This window comes from Delphinapterus leucas, chromosome 16 (assembly GCF_059928025.1).
Source record: "Delphinapterus leucas isolate spDelLeu-1000000601 "Yukka" chromosome 16, BTC_Dleu_Yukka2, whole genome shotgun sequence".
In the NCBI taxonomy this organism is placed as follows: Eukaryota; Metazoa; Chordata; class Mammalia; order Artiodactyla; family Monodontidae; genus Delphinapterus; species Delphinapterus leucas.
The window spans coordinates 53,003,506-53,029,904 of NC_143144.1; the positions used below are offsets into that span (position 1 = coordinate 53,003,506).

At 39.4% G+C, this 26,399-nt stretch overlaps 2 protein-coding genes and 1 pseudogene across 2 annotated transcripts in view; 2 read left to right on the plus strand and 1 right to left on the minus strand.

Annotated features, from left to right (window-relative positions):
* CPEB3 (cytoplasmic polyadenylation element binding protein 3) overlaps positions 1-7,800 on the minus strand; it is a 202,824-nt gene extending 195,024 nt beyond the window's left edge. The window contains exon 1 of the mRNA XM_089897927.1: positions 7,329-7,800. The gene's annotated coding sequence lies outside the window, so the exon portion shown is untranslated. The remainder of the gene's footprint in view (positions 1-7,328) is intronic.
* The window catches only part of MARCHF5 (membrane associated ring-CH-type finger 5), a 54,929-nt gene continuing 36,083 nt past the window's right edge, over positions 7,554-26,399 (plus strand). The window contains exon 1 of the mRNA XM_022569352.2: positions 7,554-7,929. Coding sequence (XP_022425060.1) covers positions 7,895-7,929 — 35 coding nt within the window. The 5' untranslated portion in view covers positions 7,554-7,894. The remainder of the gene's footprint in view (positions 7,930-26,399) is intronic.
* LOC149747286 (small ribosomal subunit protein eS6 pseudogene) lies at positions 10,205-26,399 on the plus strand (annotated as a pseudogene).

Genomic DNA, 26,399 nt, shown 5'->3' on the forward strand with positions numbered 1-26,399 from the left:
AATCATAACTATATAGTCAAAAGTGCTTGCTAATGAATGTACTTCCTTTTGAGGAACTGCCTTCATTCAAGGTACATTGCCTTCCTTTAGCCAAGTGGCAAGGAAGATTGATTAGATGCTCTCTCCTTATATTTTGAACAGTGAGCAGAATACAAACAGTTGGAGGGAGTTTATCCATTCCAGTGCTGAACCCATGTGAGAGCATGGAATGTTGCTGCAAGATGATTCTCTGTGGTAGCCTATCTGGCTGCTTCCAGCCTGGTTCTCCTGCCTTACTTTCAATCCTGCGAGCTCACCCAATTCCTTCCAATAAATTTCCTTTTGTTTAAGTTAGCTCAGTGTTTCTCAACCTCAGCGCTATTGACATCTTGAGCTACAACATCTTTGTTGTGAGGGGCTGTTCTGTGCATTATAGTATGTTTAGCAGCATCCCTGGTCTCAACCCACCAGATGCTAGTGTAACTATCAAAAAAGTTTCCAGACATTAACAAATGTCCCCTAGTGGGACTGAATTAGCTAGAGTTGATTTCTGTGGAACAAAAAAAAACCTAACTGATGACCACTACATCTTTAGCAACTTTTCATTATGGCCTATATAGAAATATCTCATTTGTTTCAATAGCTCAGCTATATAATACTATGTTATATTGATATGTCATAAGTTAATACATCAATTAACAATGGATTTTAAGGCTTTATCTGGTGTTATTTTAAGCAACAGCTTTATGGAGATACAAGTCAAACACCAAATAATTCACCCATTTAAAGTGTACACTTCAGTGATTTTTAGTATATTCACAGAGCTGTGCAGTCATCACTACAATCAATTTTAGAATGTTTTCATTACCTCAAAAAGAGGTGCACATCCCTGCACACCTTAGTTGTCACTCCTCAAAACTCGATCTCCCTCAACCTTAGGCAACCACTAGTCTACTTTCTGTCTCTGTAGACCTACATATTCTGAACACTTCATATAAATGGAATCATAGAATATGTTCTCTTTCGTACTGGCTTACTTCACTTAGCACAAGCTTTTCAAGGTTCGGCCATGCTATAGCATTTAACAGTACTTCATCCCTTATGGTTGAATAATATTCCATTGTATGGACACATTTTATCTACCCATATATCAGTTGATAAGCATTTGGGTTGCTCCACTTTGTGGCTATTATGAATAATGCTGCTATGAACATTCATGTACAAGTTTTTGTGTAGACAGGTTTTCATTTCTCTTGGGTATATATCTGGAGGTAGAACTGCTGGGTCATACGGAAACTTTATGTTTAACATTTTGAGGAAGTGCCAGACTGTTTTCCAAAATGGCCCCACCATTTTACCTTCCCATCAGCAGTGTACTAGAGCTCTAACTTCCTCACATTCTCACCAACACTTATTATCACTTATCACTTATTATTCATCTTTTTTATTATAGCCACCCTAGGGAGAGTGAAGTGGTATTTCATCCTGGTTTCGATTTGCATTTCCCTGATGGCTAACGTTGGTGAGCATCTCTTCAGGTGCTTACTGGCCATTTGTATATCTTTGGAGAAATGTCTATTCAGATCCTTTGTCCATTTTTTAATTGGGTTCTTTGCCTTTCTATTATTGAGTTGCAACATATCTTTATATATTCTAGACACAGGTCATTTTTCAGATATATTATTTCCAAAAATTTTCTCCCATTCTGAAACGAGTGAAAGTCTTTTCACTTTCTTAACAGCACAAAAGTTTAAAATGTTTGTCAGTCTTTCAGGTAAAATAGTGTCAGATGAGTAGATAGTTCAGCTTGTAGCTCAATCATGTAAAGTGTTTTGCTCTGAGACAACTATCATACTTTGGATGCAGCAGAAGTGTGCATATTTCCCATCTCATTACACAGAATATTTAAAATATGCATATCCAATGGTCAAAATTTAATAAATGAATATTTTTTACGGCTTAATCAAGGACATTCTTAAGTGAACTTTTGTTTTTATTCTATGTGTGTGGTAGTGAAGACTATATAACCATTAGTACAGTTTGGTGTCAGTGCCTTTAACGGTGCTAAGTTACAAGCAGTTACATCCACCATTGCTTGTGCTATCAGTGTAAATGCCAATGCAGTGAAAGAGGCAAATAATGTTTTAGTATTATTATAAAAATAGCTTTGACCTCACATACCTCCTGGAAAGGTTCTCAGGTAGCCCTAGGAGTCTGTTAGACGACTTTTTGAGAACTGCTGCTCTGACATCCACGCTTGTTTAAAAAGAAAATAATTCTTTATGTGTACATTTTCGCATAAAATTGATACTCCTGAAACAAGATACAAGAAGGAAGATGTGGCATCTTATCCTGTGATTTTTACCTACTCTTGACACACCACTGCCTTATCCCAGGGACACCTAACCCGGAGAGAGGAATTTAACCAAGGACAATGAAAAGTAATGAGTCTTCCACAATATTTATGAGGAAAAGAAGACTAATTAGTAGATGATGATTTTTTTTGTAAAATTATTTACCCTTTGTAAATATCTTTTCCATTAGAGTTGACATAAGCTGTTAAAATTCTATTCTCTGCATAGCAAATGAAGATAAAGAGACAGGTTTTAGACTGTCTTCTATAAGTGGCCAGTGAAGCCTCTGTCCAGAATTAAGAAAAGGTCAATTCAAAGTAATCTTAAAGGGCTTACCTGGTGGTGCAGTGGTTAAGAATCCGCCTGCCAATGCAGGGGACAGGGGTTCAAGACCTGGTCCAGGAAGATCCCACATGCTGAGAAGCAACTAAGCCCGTGCACCACAACTACTGAGCCTGCGCTCTAGAGCCTGCGAGCCACAACTACTGAGCCCACGTGCCACAACTACTGAAGCCCGTGCGCCTAGAGCCCGTGCTCTGCATCAGGAGAAGCCACCACAATGAGAAGCCCTCGCACGGCAATGAAGAGTAGCCCTCGCTCACTGCAACTAGAGAAAGGAACGAAGACCAATGTAGCCAAAAATAAATAAAATAAATAAACATATATATATAAAAAAGTAACATTATAGATGCTAAGCCAGTAAAATGTATTCTGGGGACCAAGGTCTCCCTATAAAAGTCCTTTAAGAGACCCAGGAACATTATCTATTTGAAAACTACTTAGCCAATCTAAGGCTCTTCAAGGACTTATAGCTGTGTTAAAGCAAACTTCTGAAATAGTTACAGACCATGGCTAAGTTACTGAGACCTAGGCCAGTCCTAACTTGTCTTTGTGCCCAACCCACCCTGCATACCACTGCGAAATTAATTCCCCTAAATCACTCTCACCTTGACTCAAGAACTTTTAGTAATAATTAAGAGCTAACACCAATGGAGCTCTTAACCATGTACCCAGCATTGTCCTGAACAATTTAAATGAATTTTCTCATTTAATCCTCCCAGTAACCCAGTGAGGTAGGTTCTGTAATTCTCCTCCTGAAGATGAGGAAACTTTGGTTTAAAAAGATTCAATAACCCACCCCAAATTGCTGAGCCCCTGAGTGGCAATGCTAAGACTCAAATGTAGGTTTGAGTTGAAGCTCTCAACCACTGCGGTATTTCTGCAGAGATACCATTGGTCTAATAATCACTTAGGAAATTTGTTTTTTAAAAAAACAGCTAATTGGGCACAACTACAGGCACATGGATCAGAATTTCCAGGGTAATTCTCTGACTCACAGCAGGTTTGGGAACCACTACAAGTTAACACTCCATTTCCTACATAATGGAGTCCATTTCTTACGTCCTCCTCCCAGCAGGATTCTAGGATAAAGGCAAAATTCCTCAAATTGGCTTACAAAGCTCTTCAGAGTCTGTCAATTGACTGACTTTGTGGTCCCATTTTACCCCAAGTCCTCTCTTTGTTTCGATTTCTCCTCTTCACCAAGGGGCTTTCCTTCTCAGGGTATTTGCACATGCTGTCCTTTGGCCTGGGATGCTCTTCCCTCCTCCCTTTGTCCAATTAACTGTTGCTCTTCCTCAGTTCTCAGCATAATGGACACTTCCTGAGAAACTCTTCTGACCTCCCTGTCTAGGTAAAAACCCTAGTTATTATCTCTCATAACACCATGTACTACATTTGCAACCTAAAAAATGTATTCATGTGATTCTCTCCCACTATAAACGGTAAACTCCACAAAAGTAGGGACCATGCTTGTTTTTCTCATTATTGTATCTCCAGTACCTAGCTTAGTGCCTGTCACATAAATATTGCTTGTTCAATAAATACTTAACAAAAGAATTAATAGCTTCAAGGCCTTTTAACTATTCCCTACTTAACTAACCAATCATATTTTTCACTCTTACTCAACAGAGACACAGTTCCAGTTACAGAGGTTAACTCCTCTCTCTACATCTTTTCATCCTTATCCAGACCCAAGATCCTTCTCCACCTCTTTACCTACATAATTCTTATGCTACAAGGTAGAGCCTAAATTCCCCTTGTTTCACAAAGTTCTCTAACACACCAGCCCATAACAGTCTCTAAACTTCTACCTCACTTTGTATTTCTAGGCCAGTTCATTTGGCACTTCATCATATGCTTCCATGTATCATTATGTAGTATTTCATATGTAAATGCCTTGTTTTAATTTTTTTTAATGTAAGTGTTGGTAGGTAGTTTGTATGTTCTTAAAGGGTAGTTATTGTTTAATTTGTGACTAGAGTACCCAGGCACATCATAAATCCTCTGGAAATGTCTGCTGAATAAATTAATGAAGAATATTCTGTGGCCTGCAATGTGGACTCAGCCTGCAGTTTATCACCAAATTTGGCAATTGACAATTCTCCTTGGAAGGCACCTGGATACTTTATATATCTCTTTGGAATATCTCCAGGGTCCCTTTTGGCAGACAGTTCAAAACAAGTGTCATGGGAGAACATAAAAGTAATATACTACTTTAAATTTCCTAACATATTTAGAACAGTTCCATACTCAGGTATTTCTAAATCCATTATAAAATTATTAATGCATAAGTGCATTTCAACTTTTTATTTTGAGGGGGGTCAGACTAAGATCTAAGTAAGTAAGAAGTTTTTTCCTTCAAAATCAGAAAGTAAATTATAATTCCAATTATTCCAAGTCTTATCTGAAAACACAAGAGCCAAGGAAAACAAAGTTGACAAACAATACTGAAATTCAAGCTATGTGTGTCACCCATTTCAAATTTATCTGAAGGAATTTATTTTATGAGTTCTATCAATCATGATTTTTGTCCATACTAATTAAAAAATATAAAAAGTTAAAGAATTATCAGTTATCTGTTGATCTGTTTCTCTTTAGATGTCCTTATGAACATTTTCTATGGAGCTAATTTTTTAACAGCTTTACTGAGATGTAATTTACATAGTAGAAAATTAACTCATATTAAGCATACAATTCAGTTTTTTAAGTATATTTACAGAGCTGTGCCACCATCACGAGAATCTAATTTTGTTTTATCTTATTTTTTTAATTGCAATATAATTCACAATGTTGTGTAACCATCACCAGTCTAATTCTGGAAATTTTCATCAACCCCAAAAGAAACCTCATACCCATTAGCAATCTCTCCCCATTACTCCCCAACTCTTCCAGCTCTAGGCAACCACTAATCTACTTTGTCTCTATGAATTTATTCTTAACATTTAATATAAATGGAATCATACAATATGTTGTTTTTGTAACTGGCTCCTTTCACTTAGCATAATGTTTTCAAGGTTCATCCATATTGTCACATGTATCAGAACTTCATTCCTTGTTATAACCTAATCACATTCTGTTGTATGACTATACCACACTTGGCTTATCCATTCATCAGTTGATGGGTATTTGGGCTGTTTCCACTTTTTGGCTATTAGGAATAATGCTGCTGTGAATGTTGGCATACAAGTCTTTGCGTAGACATGTTTTTATTTCTCTTAGGCAGATACCAAGGAGTGGAATTACTAGGTCAGGTGCTTATCGCTTTTTTTTTTTCTTTTGCTAATCACTCTTAAGATGAATAACAGAAATTTTTTTTCCTATTTCAAAGGATTTTTGACACAGCCAGGAAACAATTTTCATGAAAATACTACTATAAATTCTTTTTTTTCAATATGCTAAGATCAAATTCTATTTTTTGAGCGGCATGTATGTATCAATCTCCTTGTGGCTGACAATTGCTTAAGAGATAAATACGCAGTAAGGGAAGACTTACCCAGTAGGAGTAGCGATAAATAGGAATTTAAAATATCAAACACCCTGATTAAATTACTTATTTCCCTCCCCTGTCAGGGGCCTGCTTCTCATTTCATGAGAAAAAGGTGAAGCATTAATTATAATTAGTCATGTAAATTCCCAAAGCTTTTCATAAAAGCATCTTTCAGAAATCGGAGGCCAAATAAACTTCTGGTCACATGTTATTTTTGTTTTTCTTCCTGGTGATGTACACTCTAGTTCAAATATATTCAGGAAGCAGACTTTGAGCAGAGAATTAAGAGCGGATTATAAAATTCTACGTAAAAAAAAAATAAAGAGTTTAAGCAACACATTTTAATTTAAAGAAAAATCAAACCTCTTGCGGCAGAAATTAGGCATAATCAGGGGAAAACTACCAGACATCCTACCAATCGCTGCACTAGAGAACGTCACAGGTCATCCAAAAGACGCATTCCTGTTAGCCAACAGCTCTTTTCCTCCCGCCAAAGCTGTCCCTAGAGCGTCAGAGAATAAATCAACGAGCGATTCATGATTTTTCCCTCTTGATCCCCTCCCCTCCCCACACACACATCCACCTGCTTGGAGGTGTCAAGGCGACTAGAAATGGTTAACAGCGACCAGCAGCAGAGAGAGAAACAAACACCCCTGACGACCCACAGCTGAGTAAGCAAGAGCTGTTTATTCATGAACACGTTCCGTTTGGAGACTAGTGACGAGCCCTTGAAAGCCCAGGCACATTTTAGAAGGTTCCTAGAGAGGGAGGGAATAAACTCCCCCCATTACCCCGCCCCTCTCCCCCACCCCACCCCTCGTCGGGCAAACATACACCGAGAGGTTCTGGTGGGAACCACCTCGTCTAGGCAGCCACTGCCCTTCCGACCCCTCAGGAATAACCTCACGTACTAGAGCATCCGACCCCTCACGGGGGTTGCGTAACTCCCCAAAATGGGTTCAGACGCGGCAGACGCTGGCCCCAGCGCTGAGGGCTTCAGAAGGCACTTCTGCCACCCCCACCCCCGCCACGGCCCGCCCCGACGCCGCGGCCGCGACTGGGGACCCTGCCGAGAAATGGCCCTTTGGCCCGCCCCCCCCCTCACCTGGCTCGGTCCCACCTGAGCACGAGAGCTGAGAGAAAAGAAACAGACAGGGAGGGCTGACCTTGATGCTACTGACGGTGGAGTGGCACATCCCGCTGCTTCCTGGAAAGCGGCCCTCAGGACATTTTTCCCCCTGGAGGAAGGAAACGGGAGGGCGCCGGCCGGGCGGCGGCGGGCGCGACGGCGGTGGTCGGGGCGGGCTGTGCAGCCTCTTGCGGGGACGGTCCGAGGACTACATCTCCCAGGCTGCTCTGGGCTGCCTTGCGTCGTGACCCCGGCGCGCACTGAAGTGGTGACTCTTACCTCACAGAGGTAGCTCCTCCGCCGGCAGCAACTCGGCGCCCGCGGTCCATGGACCGGAACCCTGGGCCGACGGGCAGGAACCCGGGCCGCGATCGCCGCCTCCCCGCCCCAGGCTCCTCCTCCTCGCTCCCCACCGCCTCCTCCCGAAGCCCGCGGGCCGCGCACCGCCACCGCAGGGCTCGCGGAGCCGCCCCGGGAGGCTGGGTGGGGGGTTCGCGGCTGCCGCCGGACTGAGGCCTACTCCGCCGCCTCTCAGTGCTATTGTCCCTGGGCCCGGCCCTGACCGGGCCCACTGGGGAGGCGAGTGCGCCGCCTCCGACGAAGATGCCGGACCAAGCCCTACAGCAGATGCTGGACAGGTACGGGCAGCCTTGGGGGAGGACGCGGGCCGGGCCTCGGGGCTCTTCGGAGCGGAGCCTAGCCTGCCGGGAGGAGTTCCACGGCCTGGGGGCCGAGTGAGGGGCAGAAAGTTTGGAGTCCGTACTTGGGGGAGGACGGAGCGGGCGGCCTGGGTGCGTAGACTTAAAGCGAAACTTAGTTACGGATTGGTGTCTGGTTTTGTCCGAACGCCGTTGCGAAGTGAGAGGGGTACGTGTGAACCCAGAGAATTAGTTTTTCTTACTGTCCTCCTCCCCTCTCCCCAAACTGTGTTGTAACGTGTTTGTCAGCGCTGTCACTGGCAAGAAGGACCAGACTAATTCTCTGGGGAGTGATCCCCCTCCAATTTGTACACTCTTTCCAAACACCAAGGATAAGCATTCTTTTGGAAAGCCTGATAGACTGACTTCATTCCTCCTTCCTCCCCCATCCCACCCCACCCCAAACTATAAGGTCACGAGTACCCGCAAGGGACTTTAACGGTCAGACCAGAGTAGAGGTTATGGAAAACAGCAGTAAGTCCAACCCTGAACACTTAGCGTATTTTACTATTCGTTGAGTTCACTGATAAAGTTTCATCTTATCATGGGGCAAGTTCCTGGGGGGGGCTTGTCAGTAAAACTCTTTCTGTGAAATCGGCTGCACCGCCCTCTGCTGTTGAAATTCTAGGCCATGGGTTCTACCATGAGTTTTTGGAGACCCTTACTCCACATTTTCCCCTAAGCCACGACATAACTTCCTGGCCTAGCCAGTTAATGCATGTTTGGTTGCCTACAACTCTCAGTAGACCATTTGCCACCCAGTTCAGCGTGTGATACAGGTCTTCCTACTGAGGAAAAGTCCAACTTCAAGGTTGGCAATGAAAGGCCAACCTTAAATGAGATTATACCCAGTTAAATGCTGTTTGGATCACACCCAGAACACAAGTCACTCAAGAGTACATCTTCTTCCACAGTGGCAGACATTTCCTTTGGAGCTTAGAATTTTGAGACATCTAAGTTGATAGAAATCATGTACTGACTTTTTCCAGTTGGGGTGACCCAGTGATTAATCCAGCCCTTGTTTGAGGGGAGCATTCAGGTCAAGTTGTATTGACTAACCCCTTTTTATGTAAGTAGTTTACAAGCTCCTGGAAGGCAGAAACTTACACATCATTATTTATTTTGAAACCTACAGCAGAGCCTGGCACTAAGCAGGTCATCAGTAAATATTTCTTTAATGAATAAATGCATGAACTTTTTTGTCATTTTCCCCAGTGGTCTAGGGGTTTGATAATTTACCAGGTTTTACGAGGTAAATTATAATTTACCATACTGACAAATTATATAGGACTACTGAAATATGCCCACAGGAGACCACTTTCTGCCACTGCCAATTCCAATCAAATGAGACCCTATTCTGGTGCTGGGTATTTTGTAATTAATTTTTTTTTTCCCCTCTGAGGGCCTGCTGCTTTCACTTTTATGTAGGTGACTTTTAGAAAAGTTTTTGTGTCCAAAAGCTGATCTGGCTTTCATACACTCTTTGGAGATTTCCATAAAAGTAAAAAAGCCAAGGAGTGCTAGCCAGGCATTTAAAACATCTAATAGAAACATGGAAATTCTGGCTGCATGTACTGAAACAGGTGACTATAATACTGGCTTCCCTCATCTTCGGCACCTTTTTGACATACCTCAAGGTAGATGCTTAAGATGACGTTCAAAGATCTTTATTATCTAAGTCAGTGTTTTGCAACGTGGCCCCACGTTGGAATCAACCGGGGGAACATTTTAAAATATGGATGGATGCCTGGCTCTGCCCACAACCAATTAATTCACAGATTTCTGGAGAATGGGGCCTGAGCATGTATATTTTCAAAAGTTTTCCAGTGTTTATTGTAGTTGAAAATCACTTTTTTTTTTGGTCACGCGGCACAGCTTGCTGGGGGATCTTAGTTCCCCAACCAGGACCAGGGATTGAATCCGGGCCCCCTGCAGTGGAAGTGTGGAGTCCTAACCACTGGACCACCAGGGAATTCCCACTACCCTAAATCCCAAGGGATTATTTCATGATAAGAGTACATTTTAGTGATGTAAGCTTGGCCAGAAATCTTAAAATTCTCATTTTGCCACTTACTAGCTATGTGACTTTGGACTTATATTCTGAGGTTCTACATCCTCACTTATAAAATGGCAATATCCTACCTCACAGGATTGTATAAATGAGAACACGTGTAAGCACTTTATAAAACAATAAAATGCTATTCATATGTTAGGCATGCAGAAGGTATTTAAGATTCTAGTGTAACCAACTAATGTAGCAATTCTCTCCCCACCACACACACACCCATCTCCATATTTACAGTATCATCTTAATCTGGGCTGGCCCTACATGCAAATTGAACACAAAGATACTTGATGGGTTCATTTGAGGAATACTGACAGGCCTAACAGACTAAAATATGTCAACCTGTTAGGACCTAGAATTCTTGCTTTGAATTTGGCTTCCCCCCAGCTTGGTCTTTGGGTGGCAATTTTTGAGGGATAGAATTTAGCTCAGAAACTTGCCCTTATTTTTATTTCTTCAGTGCAAGTTCTGTCCTTGAGAAGATTAGGAAATGTGTATAACATATATTGTTCTTCTGCTTCTAGGTTAAAATTAGGTATATTTTAGTGCTTATTAAACATTTGTATTTAATGAATTGACTTAATAAATATCGATGCATTTGCCTGTTACAATTCTAGGTCCTCGATATATGGTGGTAGTGAACATAAGCAAAAATGCTCATATGGAGCTTTAATTCTAGTGAGGTTTGTGTTCCATAAACTGTCAAATAAAATGAAGATTATATTTACATAACATGGATGGTATGTTCAGTTTATACACTTAGTCTTTCAAGGTTTTTTAATTAATAGCAACTTATTAATAACTGAAGTTCAATTGCCTGGTCCTTTGTGAATAACTAAATTTAGTTTAGCAATTGTTTATCTTGATAAATTTTATTATTGCAGTATTTGTAGGTAGAAAGTATATATAGATATATATTTTGATTACCTTTCATTTTTATAAACAGTAAGCAACTGTTTTAAATAAATTTATCATTTGAACCTTTTAAATTGTTTGAGAAGGGGGGTGGGAAAGTGGGTGGTTTTCTAGTGTCATGAATGATTTGGGATCACAAATCATTGCCCTGAAATTATAACCATTCATAAACTCAAACCTTTTACGTCAGGCTCTCTGAATCTCGGTCAGTTTCTCTTCCTTCCCTTCATTGCCATACTTTTTTAAGGAGAGGTCTGTTATATATTATTCTATCACCATTAAACTTTCTCGTTTTCTCTTTTATTTCTCAAAATTAGGATTAAATGTATAGAGAATACAAAGAATACTGTAACAAACTGCAGGAATGAACCTCAGGTTTAAAGCCTGGTGAGAGATGCTTCTGGAAACTTGACTTTTGTGTACCCCTTTCACATTTAACACTCAGGAATTTGTTGAGGTTGTTTGCATCACTTACTTGCACCTGGTGAGTAGGTAAGGCATGTAGCCAGTGTCCCCAGAACAGTCAAATGGGAAGAAAAGCAGGGAGAATCATCTGCTCCCCACGAGCCTCCTGCAGTGGCAAAGTGAATTAGAATCCCCACTCTCAGGGTGTTGTCAGCCACACATGTACATCCTTTTAGAGGCTGTAGAGTGTTCTGATAGGAACGTACTATATTCTTATTTATATAACCACCTCTAGTTTCCATTAAAGCGACTTCTCATTCTCTGAAGCATATTTACTCCAATCATATCACTATCCCATTTTGACATTTACAGAGCAATACCTAGAATTTAAAAACATTAGCAATTAGTTGTATTTGCTTCCATCTCTATGTAAAAAGTGGAAACATTACAGATAAAGTCCCCTTTGGCCACTATCCCCAGTCCCATATCTTCTCCCCATCCCCACTCCACTATCATAAATGGGTTTATGTTCTTCCAGTCTTTGTTTAATGCTTTTACATATACCATATGTAATTCATAGTTTTATTCTTGTTTCTAAAATTTAAGTATATCAATCTACAATTGACTTTTTAAAATACTGAGTTCTGTGATATACAGCAATTAAAGAGAATATATATATATAATCCATTGTATTTACTTATCACTCTTTTTCTTTCTAAATCCGTTTCCCTGTTTGTGACATTTATATTCTTATTTTCTCCTTATTATCTCTTGTTGTAATTTGATTTTCATCCACCTTTCTTGTCCGTAGCTCTACTAAAAGTATACTAAAGATTACCAATAATTTCTTTTTTTTTTTTAACATCTTTATTGGGGTATAATTGCTTTACAATGGTGTGTTAGTTTCTGCTTTATAACAAAGTGAATCAGTTATACATATACATATGTTCCCATATGTCTTCCCTCTTGCGTCTCCCTCCCTCCCACTCTCCCTATACAAATAATTTCTTAATCGGTAAACCTAATGACTTCTTTTCTTGGTCCTCATGTCCTTGACATATATGTAGTGGAGATGAAACTGGTGACCACCACCCCCTAACTTCTTGAAACTGTGTTCTAGTCTACCACACTATTTGTCTTTTACTTTTTTCGCCTCTTATGTATCACCTTACCCTTACTCTCTTCAGTCAATTAAGTATGGTTCAATCCTCAGCACTTATCATTCTTCTCTTAAAAGTATACCTGCTTACTATCTCACTATCACCTTTATTTGAGTGACTCCCAGATTTATGTCTTTATTCCTGACCTCTTTCCCACATTTTAGTGTCTGCATTCTAGCTGCCCAGTAGACATTTCCATTTGTGTATACAGAGTATTACTAGCGCCTTAACGTATCTAAAACTAAACTACTGCTATTTCCCTGGTGTTTACTTATCTTGACTTCGCAATTTTGGCCTTTGATAGGACCATTCTTCTAGTCTACCAGCCATAAGACCTACATCTTTTTTTTCTTTTTTGCTTTTTTCCTCCAAATCCACTTGCTTATCAGATACTATAGATTCTTCTTTCTCTGACTCCAGTTTTTCTCTACCAGTTTGACTTGCAGAGTGGTACCAGAATCTCCCAGTTTGACTTAATAGAGTGGTACCAGAATTGGCCAAGGCACAATTATCATGGCGTTTCCATACTTTAAAACCTGTCAGTCTCTACATCACCTATAGGATAAATTCTAAACTTTCAAGGCCCTGGTGAAGAGGTTTAGCTCTATTAATTATCCAATCCAGCCCCAACCTTCCTTAACCATACTCTTCTGCACTGCACTTCATTGTCCTCTGGATATATCCTGCTGTACATCTTCTTATTTTTGCTTTAGATGACTTCCTCCCTTTTGACACCTGGCTAATTCTGACCCATCTTAGAATTCAGCTCAAGTATCACCTTGAAGCATTACACAGCTCCTTCAGGCAGAGTGAGTTACTTCTTCCTGTTTTTCCATAGAACCTTTATGCATTCATTTTAGTATATCACACCGTATGGTAATTTTTTTTTTTTTTTTTTGCGGTTCGTGGGCGTCTCACCGTTTTGGCCTCTCCTGTTGTGGAGCACAGGCTTCGGACGCGCAGACCCAGCGGCCATGGCTCATGGACCCAGCCGCTCCACGGCATGTGGGATCTTCCTGGACCGGGGCACGAACCCGTGTCCCCTGCATCGGCAGGTAGACTCTCAACCACTGCACCACCAGGGAAGCCCTGGTAATATTTTTTTTAATGCACCTATCCCAGGTCTCAGAGCCTTCCACACATACCCTTTACCACCACCACCATGCACATTCAAGTGGAAGTTCACTGAGAACAGAAACTGTTCCCTATCCCATTTCCCCAGAAGGGGAAGGTACATTGGAGACACTGTTGAATCATGGTGTCTGTCTTTTCACTATTTATGACATATCAGTGCCTAGAATAATCTTGCTGAAGCACCAAATATTTATTTGCTCAAAACCTTCTGTATTTTCTTAATTGCTTATTAAGCTTAAGTTCAAATTCTTTAACCTGGCCTTCAAGACCCTCCATAATCATATTTATTGTGCTCTCTATTATGTTTAAGACAGTGAGTATATGGCTGGCACCAGCTACCTTTTTAAAGCTTTGCTTCTGTTTAAGAATGAGTTCAGGGCTTCCCTGGTGGCGCAGTGGTTGAGAGTCCACCTGCCGATGCAGGGACACGGGTTCGTGTCCCAGTCTGGGAAGATCCCACATGCCGCGGAGCAGCTGGGCCCGTGAGCCATGGCTGCTGAGACTGCGCATTCGGAGCCTATGCTCCACAACGAGAGAGGCCACAACAGTGAGAGGCCCGCGTACCACAAAAAAAAAAAAAAAAAAAGAATGAGTTCATAAAGTATATATGTTTTGCCCAGGCCAAACTGATTCACTCACTGTCCTGTGTTCTTTTCAGCATCTTGTCTTTCAAAATTCTACCCACTCTTCAAGACCCAGTTTAGTTTCTGCCTCATTTATAAAGCTTTTCTGACCATTTCAGCCAGAAATATTTCCCCCCTTCTCCAGATTCATGTAGCAGTTCTTTACAGGCCACATGTACATACATGCCTCCCAACTCTTTACATGCCATAGTTCATAAGATGAGAGATGGTAACATTTATATGGCACCTTGGAATACACTGGCAGGGGTTTAGATCTCTAGTGAAAGCTCCTTATGGCTGCTTAAAAGTACCCTAGCAAAAACGAAACACATAGCTCTTTTTTGTGGCGCCCCGGAGGCGGTCAGCCGCTTCAGAATAAAGCTGAACATTTCTTTCCCCACCACTGGCTGCCAGAAACTCATTGAAGTGGACGATGAACAAAAACTTCGTACCTTTTATGAGAAGCATATGGCCACAGAAGTTGCTGCTGACCCTCTGGGTGAAGAATGGAAGGGTTATGTGGTCCAAATCAGTGGTGGGAACGACAAACAGGGTTTCCCCATGAAGCAGGGTGTCTTGACCCATGGCCGAGTTCACCTGCTACTGAGTAAGGGGCATTCCTGTGACAGACCAAGGAGGACTGGAGAAAGAAAGCACAAATCTGTACGGGGTTGCATTGTGGATGCCAATCTGAGCGTTCTCAATTTGGTCATTGTAAAAGGGAGAAGGATATTCCTGGACTCACTGATACTACTGTGCCTCGTCGCCTGGGGCCCAAAAGAGCTAGCAGAATCCACAAACTTTTCAGTCTCTCTAAAGAAGATGATGTCCGTCAGTATGTTGTGAGAAAGCCCCTAAACAAAGAAGGTAAGAAACCTAGGACCAAAGCACCCAAGATTCAGCGTCTTGTTACTCCACGTGTTCTGCAACACAAACGTCAGCGAATTGCTCTGAAGACACAGTGTACTAAGAAAAATAAGGAAGAGGCTGCAGAATATGCTAAACTTTTGGCCAAGAGAATGAAGGAGGCCAAAGAAAAACGCCATGAACAGATTGCCAAGAGACGGAGGCTGTCCTCTCTGAGAGCTTCTACTTCTGAGTCTGAGTCCAGTCAAAAATGAGATGTTCTAAGAGTAACAAATAAATAAGATCAGACATAAAAAAAAAAAATGAAACACATAATTACTTGTACTGGCTATAATTTCCTTAGAAATGAGAAATGGAAAATTTTCTCAGAATACACTATCCATATGGCAGCATGGTGCAGTGATAAAAGCTGATGTTTTTGGTGTTTTTTTTTTAATTTTTTAATTTAATTTTTTTTTTTATTGGGATATAATTTACAAAATCTCATATTTTAGAGTTGAGGCCTAGGTTGCATCCATGCCTTTCTACTTAACCATGAGGCCTTGGGCAGACTGTTTAACCGTTCTGGGCTTCTGTTTCCTTATTTATTTAAGACAGAAATAATTATGTTTGCAGAGTTTGTGAAGATCAGAGACAAAGCACATGGCATGAATATATGCTTAGTAAATGATCGCTTTCATTGTGGAGTATTTCCCTTTCCCTTTTTTGTAATGTGTCATAATTGTGGTAGCTCTTTGATAAATCCAAATACTTTAACTTCTATTCCACTTGGCTGGACAGACATATAAAGGGATATTTAGTCTTTTTTTTTTTAATTTTAAAAATTTATTATTTATTTTTATTTTTGGCTGCCTTGGGTCTTTGTTGCAGGCTTTTCTCTAGTTGCGGCGAGCGGGGACTACTCTTCGTTACAGTTCCCGGGCTGCTCATTGGGTGGCTTCTCTTGTTGCAGAGCACGGGCTCTAGGCACGCGGGCTTCAGTAGTTGTGGCACTCGGGCTCAGTAGTTGTGGCTTGCAGGCTCTAGAGCGCAGGCTCAGTAGTTGTGGCACACGGGCTTCGTTGCTCCGTGGCATGTGGGATCTTCCCGAAACAGGGCTGGAACCCGTGTCCCCTGCACTGGCAGGCAGATTCTTAACCACTGCGCCACCAGGGAAATCCCAGATTTTTAGTCTTCTTTATGGTATAGTTCCTGTTTAAGAATACATGGGATGTGACACTTTTAATCCTGAGACAAAGCAAGCAGTTTGCAGTTTTTTCCATTGTTAAATTTAGGCGTTCCTTGCATTAACCAGAGCATGGTTCTCTAAGCATCTTCTTTTTTTTAATTTTTTTTTTTTTTTTTATTTTTGGCTGTGTTGGGTCTTTGTTTCTGTGCGAGGGCTTTCTCTAGTTGTGGCGAGCGGGGGCCACTCTTCATTGCAGTGTGTGGGCCTCCCTTGTTGCGGAGCGCAAGCTCCAGACGCGCAGGCTCAGTTGTTGTGGCTCATGGGCTTAGTTGCTCCACGGCATGCGGGATCTTCCCAGACCAGGGCCCGAACCCGTGTCCCTGCATTGGCAGGCAGATTCTCAACCACTGCGCCACCAGGGAAGCCCCCTCTAAGCATCTTCTGAATTAAGGACATGTTCTCTTTCCTTAAAACAGTTATGGAAATACTTTGGTAAGGCACCATATATAACAACAACAGCAATATAAAGCTTGTTTCATTGCTCTCACTCCTGTATTCTGGAACTCTTCTATTCTGTTTCCCTCCAGTTTTCATCAAAGTGATCATAGGCAGGAGCCTATGATTTTCCAGATCTTTCTAATAATCCACTATAAACACCTACAGTCTGAGTCTACAAAGGTAGACTTTACTGCCAACTGTTTTATTAGATAACCATACCTATCTTGCTTCGTTAATTTATGTGCCAGTGAGAAACTATTCTATTGATGTTTCCTCCCCTTTTTTCCCCATATACTTTTAAAATAATTAACTTAATCATATAAACTAGTTTAGTCACAAATGAACCCTGTGAAGTGAGGTTACCTTTGTCATCCATCCTTTGCCAACTGGTTTGTAATACCTAGCTTTATTTAAAAACCTTTCTGCTCCAACCACATTGGTTTTATCATTGTCTATGATCATATGCTCATGTCTATGTCTAAGGTTGTTTATGCTGTTATTCTTACTTCAGATACCCTTATTCTTTTCATTCCCCAATTGTCATCTCATTTGTAGTTCTTCCTTTTCATGAAACCTTCTCAGCTATTTCATCCTGTGTTTCTTATGGTCATCATCACATTTCTGTATTACCTTTGGTCACCAGCATCATTTCTTGGCACTCAGTGTTTTGTGTGGTTTTTTTTATGTGATCCTTCTATGCATATATTTGTTCCTTAACTAGATTGTAAGTTTCTTAAATGTATTTCTTCTGGCATCAAATAGTGAGCATACTAAGTATGTTCAAGTTAATTTAGGGGGAGATCTTGAATACTCTTTGATTTAAGGCGAATTAGATGTATATTCCTATAACTTTATAAATTTTACTGTTGAGAAGGATTTATATCAATAATTGGAAAAAAGTTATAATTTTACTTTAAAATTACATAGAAGTAAATGATTTTTTTATAAAGAGTGGCATGTCATACATACAGATTAGTGACATTACCAGTACCAGTAAGGCCATACATTTATTTTAAGGAATAAGTAATATTCTTTAGAATTGTCTAGTTCTTTTTTCATGTCTTCATATTATAATAGTGATTTGTTCTTTGATCTCTGAACCAATCATGATAATTCCCAGATCTCCCTTTACTCTGTAACCTAATGAGCACTAACTTGGCTGGTGGAATGGTGTGGAAGTAAATTGTGAGTGTGTATTATCAGCAAGCAGGCGGCATTTAGACAACCTAGTGGAAGGAAAAGAGGGGTGGGAGAAAATGAATTGAGGATTTGAATAAATATCTTAAGCAGTGGTGTTGGCCTATTGAACAATTGGGGATGATCAAGAATCCAGGACCTTTTCCACTGAATACCAGGGTGCCAGGCAGGACTGCTGTATGTGCTAATTTAGGTAAGAAAATGCATCCATAAAAATCTAGGCATAGATGTAAAGTTGACACCATCTTTCTCATCTCTATTGGTGCCATTATTGCTACTGTTCATTTGGTGGTTATGTATGTGCCAGACAGTTCTTAAGCAGTTTCATGATCACTTGTTTAATCCTTTACAATAGAGAATCTTTTTTTTAAAATTTATTTTACTGAAGTATAGTTGATTTACAATGTTGTGTTAATTTCTGCTGTACAGCAAAGTGACTCAGCCACACACCTACATACATTCTCCTTCGTATTCTTCTTCTCTGTGGCTGATCACAGGACACTGAACATAGTTCCCTGTGGTATACAGTAGGACCTTGTTGTTTATCCATTCTATATATATTTGTTTGCATCTGCTCATCCCAAACTCCCAATCCATCCCTCCCTCTTGGCAACCACAAGTCTGTTCTCTTTGTCTATGAGTCTGTTTCTGTTTCATAGATAAGTTCATTTGTGTCCTATTTGATTGATTGATTGATTGATTGATTTGTGGTACGTGGGCCTCTCACTGTTGTGGCCTCTCCTGTTGAGGAGCACAGGCTCCAGACGCGCAGGCTCAGCGGCCATGGCTCATGGGCCCAGCTGCTCCGCGGCATGTGGGATCTTCCCGGACCGGGGCACGAACCTGCATCCCCTGCATCGGCAGGCGGACTCTCAATCACTGCGCCACCAGGGAAGCCCTGTGTTCTATTTTAGGTTCCACGTGTAAGTGATATCATATGGTATTTGTCTTTCACTTTCTGACTTACTTCACTAAGTATGATAATCTCTGTGTCCATCCATGTTGCTGCAAATGGCATTATTTCATTTTTTTATGGCTGAGGAGTATTTTTGTGTGTGTGTGTGTGTGTGTGTGTGTGTGTACACACCACATCTTCTTTATCCATTCATCTGTCGGTAGACATTTAGGTTGTTTCCATGTCTTGGCTATGGTGAATAGTGCTGCTGTGAACTCAGGGGTGCATGCATCTTTTTGAATTATGGTTTTGTCTGGATATGTGCCCAAGAGTGGGATTGCTGGATAATATGACAACTCTATTTTTCGTTTTTTGAGGAACCCCTATACTGTTTTCCATAGTGGCTGTACCAATTTACAATTCCACCAACAGTGTAGGAGGGTTCTACAATAGGGAATTTTAACATAAAACCTTTTTTATGCTGAGAACTCCTTTGGAAGTTTAGTTAAGCTTATGGGTTCCTTCTCAGAATGTTTTGAAAGAATAAAACAAAATATACAGGTCAGAAATGGACAAATTACGTTGAAATACAGCTACCAAAATATTAAAAATGTGACATGGTAATATGAGCTTGAAAACAAATACAAGATCTATTACTGGTGGGTCTGATAATTAATTTCAAATTAGCAGTGGGTTAAATGTTATTTTGAGATCTGCACAGCTGTAATAGGAAAATTTCTGGTCACTGTACTAATTTCTAATTGCTATATGCTAATATTACTATGAGTTGTTTATTCATCATTGAAGGAAAACTGAATTTTATTTAGAGTTTAGTGAAAATAAAGGTATAATTACTTTTTTTCCCATCCAAATTTACCAATCCTGTAAGTTTTTCATGAACCTCAGGTTAAGAACCGCTGCATTACAAAAACCCTGAAAGAGATTGTCATTAAACCTAAAATAAGTGGTAAGCAGGAATTTGAACTCAGGCATCCCAAGTTCTTTAACCAGTTAGAATATCCTGAACTCACAAAATCTTTTCCCCAAATTTAGCTAGCTTTTTTCCTTAGAAAAAAGGATCTCAAGCATTTTGCTTACTATTTAAATTAAAAACCAAATAGCTTAAAAATGTTTACATTGAATGTAAAATAAAATTTCATTTTTGTATTATGGTGAGTTGAGGAAACTTACAAAGGGAAAAAGGAAAGAAGGATGGCCAGAGCAGAGGTTCTCAAACTTCGGTATCACGATCACCTGAAGGGTTTGTTAAAATACCACGTTGGTGATTCCTCAAAAAAGTTAAAAATAAAATTACCATGTGACCCAGCAATTTCACTTCTGGGTATATATCCAAAAAGAATTAAAAACAGGATCTCAAAGAGATATTTGTACACCCATGTTCGTAACAGTATTATTCACAATAGCTAAAACTTGGAAGCAACCTTGGTATCTAAGACCAATGAATGGATAAGCAAAATGTGGTATATATACATACAATGGAATAGTATTCAGCCTCATAAAAAGGAAGGATATTCTGCAATATGCTACAATGTGGATGAACCTTGAAGACATAGAAAGACAAATACTGGATGATTCCACTTATATGAGGTACTTAGAGTAGTCAAAATTATAAAGACAGAAGGTATAAGGGTGGCTGTCAGGGGCTTGGGAGAGAGGACATTGGAGAGTTGTTTAATAAGTATAGAGTTTGCTTTATAAGATGAAGAGTTATGGGGATGGGTGGTGGTGATGGTAGCACAACAGTGTAAATGTATTTAATACCACTGAACTATACACTTAAAAATGGTTAAGATGGCAAATTTTATGTTATATATTTTACTGCAATAAAAAAAGAAGAATTTTTAAAGAAATTTAAAATAAATAAAATGTTTAAATGTAGTGTTGGGTCCCATCCTCAGAGTTTCTGATTCTGCCGGTCTGGGGTGGGACCTGAAACTGCATTTCTAGCAAGTTCTCTGATGATGCTTCTGCATCACACTGAACACTGCTTAGAGATTGGAGGATTGAAGAGAAGAAGGGGAGGAAATGACTCAAAGAGAAACTCTTAATTAGAATTTTGTCAGATATTACAACCTCTTCTTAGGTGTGGACTTGAAAGGTTTTTGGCTTTGTCCTTTGAAATGGCAAATAGCCAGTTCTCACCTTTTAAGGGTATTAAAATTGCCATCCTATAAACTATAACATTAAAATATGTAATAAAGTAGAATTATAGTTAAATTGATCCTGCAATGCAAATATTATAGCATTGTCAGTAAGAATTTTTAATTTCAAAATGTTTGGTTTTATCTTTGTTGGCTGTTTTTATCTAAGAAATGACCTGATCCAGTAGCCAGAATCACGAGCATATTTTTGCCCTGTGTGAGAAATTGAAAAACTTGCAAGACTCAAAGTACTTGCAGTGGAAATTAGATTTATTTAAGCCTTTTCAGCTCAAGTTGCGGTCAGTAGGAAACAAAGCCGTTGACAAAAAATAGTGTCCTTTTAAAAGCTGTTTAAGAGTCTACATTATATGATTGTTCAGGGCTATCCCTTATATCCAGTTTCTCACAATCTATAACAAGATTGTTTGGGTTGTGTCTGATAGGAATCTGCCCCAAACTGGTTAAACCAAAAAAAAAAAAAAAAAACTGTGGGTTTATGTAAGTGAACAGTGCAAGGGTATATTTAGCTTTAAGCACAGCTTGATCCATGTCTCAAACGAAGTCATCAGTTTCTATCTTTCAGCTTCCTCTGGGTTCTTTAGGCTCCACATTGTGGCTCTCCTGGCAGCAGAGCCTCACACCCTCATTTAGGTTCACACTTTTCCTGCCTTCAGGCTCAGTGGAAAAGAAAGTCTTTGTACCAACTTTCCCAGCAAAAATTCTGAAGTTCACTCTAATGAAACTAGCTTTATGGGCCCAGCCTCTCAATAACTGTAATCTAGGACATGGGATACTCCCTTAAACCAATCTAGGGATTACTCTTCCTGGAGCTGGGGATGTGGGACTAACTGCCTAAATAAACCACATACATGGCTGATGTTGGAGAGAAGAGAGTGGTTTTCCTTAAAAAGTATGGTATACTTTTTGTCCCTAAAAAAGAGAAATTGTGCTGTACATTAAACCACAAGCTTCTACTCTCTCCTCTATTCTAAGATCTTGAGAAACTCTAAACCCATCATTTTCAAACAACCTCTTTTCTCCCTAAATGGAAGGAGGTGGGGAATTGGGGAATAAATAGCTGAAATAGATTGCATCAAGGAGGGAGTAGGGTATGGGGAAGCAAAGGGGGAAGGCATAATTTTAAGACCTTCTTAGGTGATATTCCTGGTCAGCCTATTAGAAGTTTTTTTTTTAAATGAGGGAAGAGAAGATTCCTATACATACTTTGTTCCCTCCCCTCATTTCCAGCCCTGAAGACTAATAACTGTCTTACAGGCTGTCTGCCTAAAAACATTTATGTGAACATTTTTATATGCTTTAATTTCCCATGTACCTGGCCCTTATTTCACAGACTAATATTCTTTCCATATTATGTAGATTAAACTCATATACCTAGTAAGGTAGTAAATCAGTTAATAAATTCTTTAGAACCTAACATTTTCTGTGCTGTTATTTATATTAAAAATATTTAGTCATCAGAAGCAATTATTTCTACCTTAAGTAAATCCAGTAATTATCCCTTTCACACAGTCTGCTTTCTCCAATATGTTTGCTTTTTTTTACCTGCCATTTTTCTACACCACCAGTTCCCAAACTTTATTGAATATTGGGATCACCTTGAGAGCTTGTTAAATCACAGATTTGTAGGCCCTCTTCCTCTAGAGTTTCTTATTTACTAGATCTGGAGTAGAGCCAGAGAATTTGCAAGTTCCCTAGTGATCCTGAACTACTGGTCCTGAGACCTTTGTTTTGACAATCCCTGCAATAAAATCACTTGCCCCTGCTAATTTCTGCTATCACTCCTCCCTGAAACCTTTCCTGATCTATCCAAATTGATCCTTCCTTCTTAAAATGGATGTACCTATGGTAATTTCACTGGAACCTTAAATCTCTTGTATCTACTGGATGTAGCCCCAATTAAATTATAGGGTTTTCTAGATAGGTACAATCTTCCATTTATTTTGTTTGTGCAACCACATGGAATCAGTGAATGCTCAGTAAATGTTGCTGGCAATTTCTGTAATTTCCAGTTGCTTGTTTGTTTTGTACTATTAAGTTAGAAGTCTTCATTTTATATAACATTTACTTGTATCTAAATTATAATTTTTAGGTGAAGTAATTTGGTGGTGTTATCAGAAGCTTACATATTGTGGGCAATACTATTTGATCTCAGATGACCATTATCAGATGTACTGTACTGTTTAGCGATTAGAATAAATAGAAAATGGATGTGGTACGTTGGTAGATGTTGAATATCAGACTTTTTGAGAGTATTATTATCAATAAGGGTTTTTTTAATATCTATAGGATAATTTCAGTTAATGTCTAATGAGCATTAGCTTCAAAATCCAAATTTGTAAGCTGTATACTCACTGTCACTATGAATCAAACAATAAAAACAAGGTTATGGGTATTAACACTTCCAATTAGGTTTAACACCTAATAAGTTTTCACTGTAAATCATCATTCAACTATCTTATCTACCATAGTTGTGAAATTAGAAAAAAAATCCGGAAAGTGCCTCTTTTAAATGTTAGTTGAGTACCTTCTAAAAAGTAAAACTGTAAAAGTGTTTATTTAGGGGTGAAGTACACTAATGTCTGAAACTTTGAAATGCATCAAAAAATAAGATTGATGAAAGAATATGTAGTAAAGTACATATGTAGCAAAATGATAAGAACTGTAGAATCTAGGTGTTAAGAATATGGATGTTCACCAGTTTTTCAACTTTTTTCGAAAGTTTGAAATTTTTCCTATTAAATGTTGGGGAAAAATAAACTTATACTTATCCAGAATTTATGGGGATTATAGCTATACAAATATTCCCATTATATTGGTATATGAAGCTGCCATTTATGTAAATTAAAAACATAAATATAGGCAATTTCATTTGGTTCAACTTAGTATTAAGGTTCTTGACATTTTATTTTGTTTTTTCCTGATGACTGGAAATTGGCTTAAGTTAAGATTCAGTTCACCTTAATACTGATTAATTATGCTGGTCTAGATGTACTTAGCTACATATATGTTCCATTGTTAATATGAAAAACTTACAAGAACCTAGAAATATAGTTTCTAGATATTCTGCCTATATTTTGTTACCAAAATATGGTTTTCATTTCCCAGAGGTATACAATTATATTTACAAAATTACCTTGGTTAAATGGGGAAAATATATACTAACACCTCAAATAACTGGTTTATTTGCTGTATACTTGTCAATTGAAATTTTATGAAAAAAACTAGGTTGAAACCCACTCAAATCATGGATATTGATGATGGTTGCCAGTGTGAATGACTTAGTGCTACTGAATTGCAATCTTAAAAATGGTTAAAGTAGTAAATTTTATGTTATGTATATTTTACCACAATAAAATTTTAAAGAATAAGGAGGTGGAGGAGGAGGCATTTCTGGATAACTGTAAGATAGCACGAGGGCCCAGACAGCTTGGCTGAGGTGGGTCAGAGGGTCAGGCATGCTCAAACAAATGCTCCCTACCTCGTTTTTACCTAGGTAGGTCAAATGAAATCTGACTGAATTTGAAAGCTGAGTAAAAGCACAATTTTGGATATTGTTGCCACGTATGCACTTCAGTTTTTTTTTTCCGTATTCTAATTGCGAAGTTTTAATTGGAGCACACAATTAAAATTCGTATTGTTCTACAGACTGGAGACCTCGCCCGTATGTAGTACCTGACTATATAGTCTTTCCCACTGAGCATAGTTAAGTTCTGACAGAGCCACTTATCTAATTAAGTGAAATGTGCACAGTAAGTGACAAGCTTTAATTAGCAGTTTCCTATTGTGCAGTGAAACTTTAACGTAGTAAAGGGGAGTGAATGGTGTCATTGAGTTAAATTGTATTTGCCCTAATGGAAATTGGTGTCAAAACTTGTGTTAATTGACAGGAAAAAAATAAGGAATTGCAACCTAATTCCACAAGAACAAATTAGAGTTCATGAAGTATCCTCAAAAGCAAAATGGGGAAGTGTTTAAAAATTAACCATCTCAATAGAATTTTTTAAAATATAAGCATACCAGACTTGACTTTTAGATTTTGAATATAATAAATATAATTTAATTCCCACAAAAAAGGAAAACCAATCATACCTATAATGGAAACATGTAGGCCCAAATTTTTTTTTTTTTTTTGCAGTACGCGAGCCTCTCACTGCTGTGGCCCCTCCCACTGTGGAGCATAGGCTCCGGACATGCAGGCTCAGCGGCCATGGCTCACGGGACCAGCTGCTCCGCAGCATGTCGGATCTTCCTGGACCAGGGCACAAGCCCGTGTCCCCTGCATCAGCAGGCGGACTCTCAACCACTGCGCCACCAGGGAAGCCCTTCGGCCCAAATTTATCATATCACTATCCTAAAACAATTTATCCTGATATCTTCATCTCTTCTTCCCTTTGTGCTTTTTAATTTAATCATCTTTCTCTCTTATAGTCATACTTTACCAGAAAGAGAAATGAGTGGGGTTTTTTGTCTCAGTTGAAAACTGAATGAGACCATATGTGAAATCATTTATGTAATACTTTAGTTTTCCAAGTTCAAGAGGTTAAGAAGTTAATGTTGTTGAAATGGCAGATACACTGAATTTCACATATTCCTATATTTATCACTCCTCGAAGAATTATTAGGTCTTGAAAGCAGCTTGAGGATTGTCTGTTTGCATTCTGGTTCATTAGAGAAGATGAAGAATTACAAGAAAGATGGACTTCCTTGGTGGCGCAGTGGTTAAGAATCTGCCTGCCAATTCAGGGGACATGGGTTCAAGCCCTGGTCCAGGAAGATCCCACATGCCATGGAGCAACTAAAGCCTATGCGCCACAACTACTGAGCCTGTGCTCTAGATCCCACAAGCCACAACTACTGAGCCCACGAGCCACAACTACTGAAGCCCGCACACCTAGAGCCCATGCTTTGCAACAAGAGAAGCCACTGCAGTGAGAAGCCCGTGCACCGCAATGAAGAGTAGCCCCGCTCACCGCAACTAGAGAAAGCCCACACGTAGAAACAAAGACCAGTGCAGCCAAAAATAAATAAATTAATTTTTTTTAAAAACCTTAATTTACTAGAAAGATGGAGGAAGTTACATAAAAACAAAATTCAGAAAACACAAGATTCTGCAGAAGAATACAAGGAAAAACAGAAAAAGAAGAAACTACTCTACTGGAAATGTGTTGGTTGTTTTTCTCCTCAGTCTTTTAGTATAGAATTAAAAGTTCCTATAATATAACATATTAGGCTAATCCCATTAAGTGAGAGCTGCAGTGAAGAGGAGGCTGGGGTGTTAATGATAATGTCATTATTTTCTC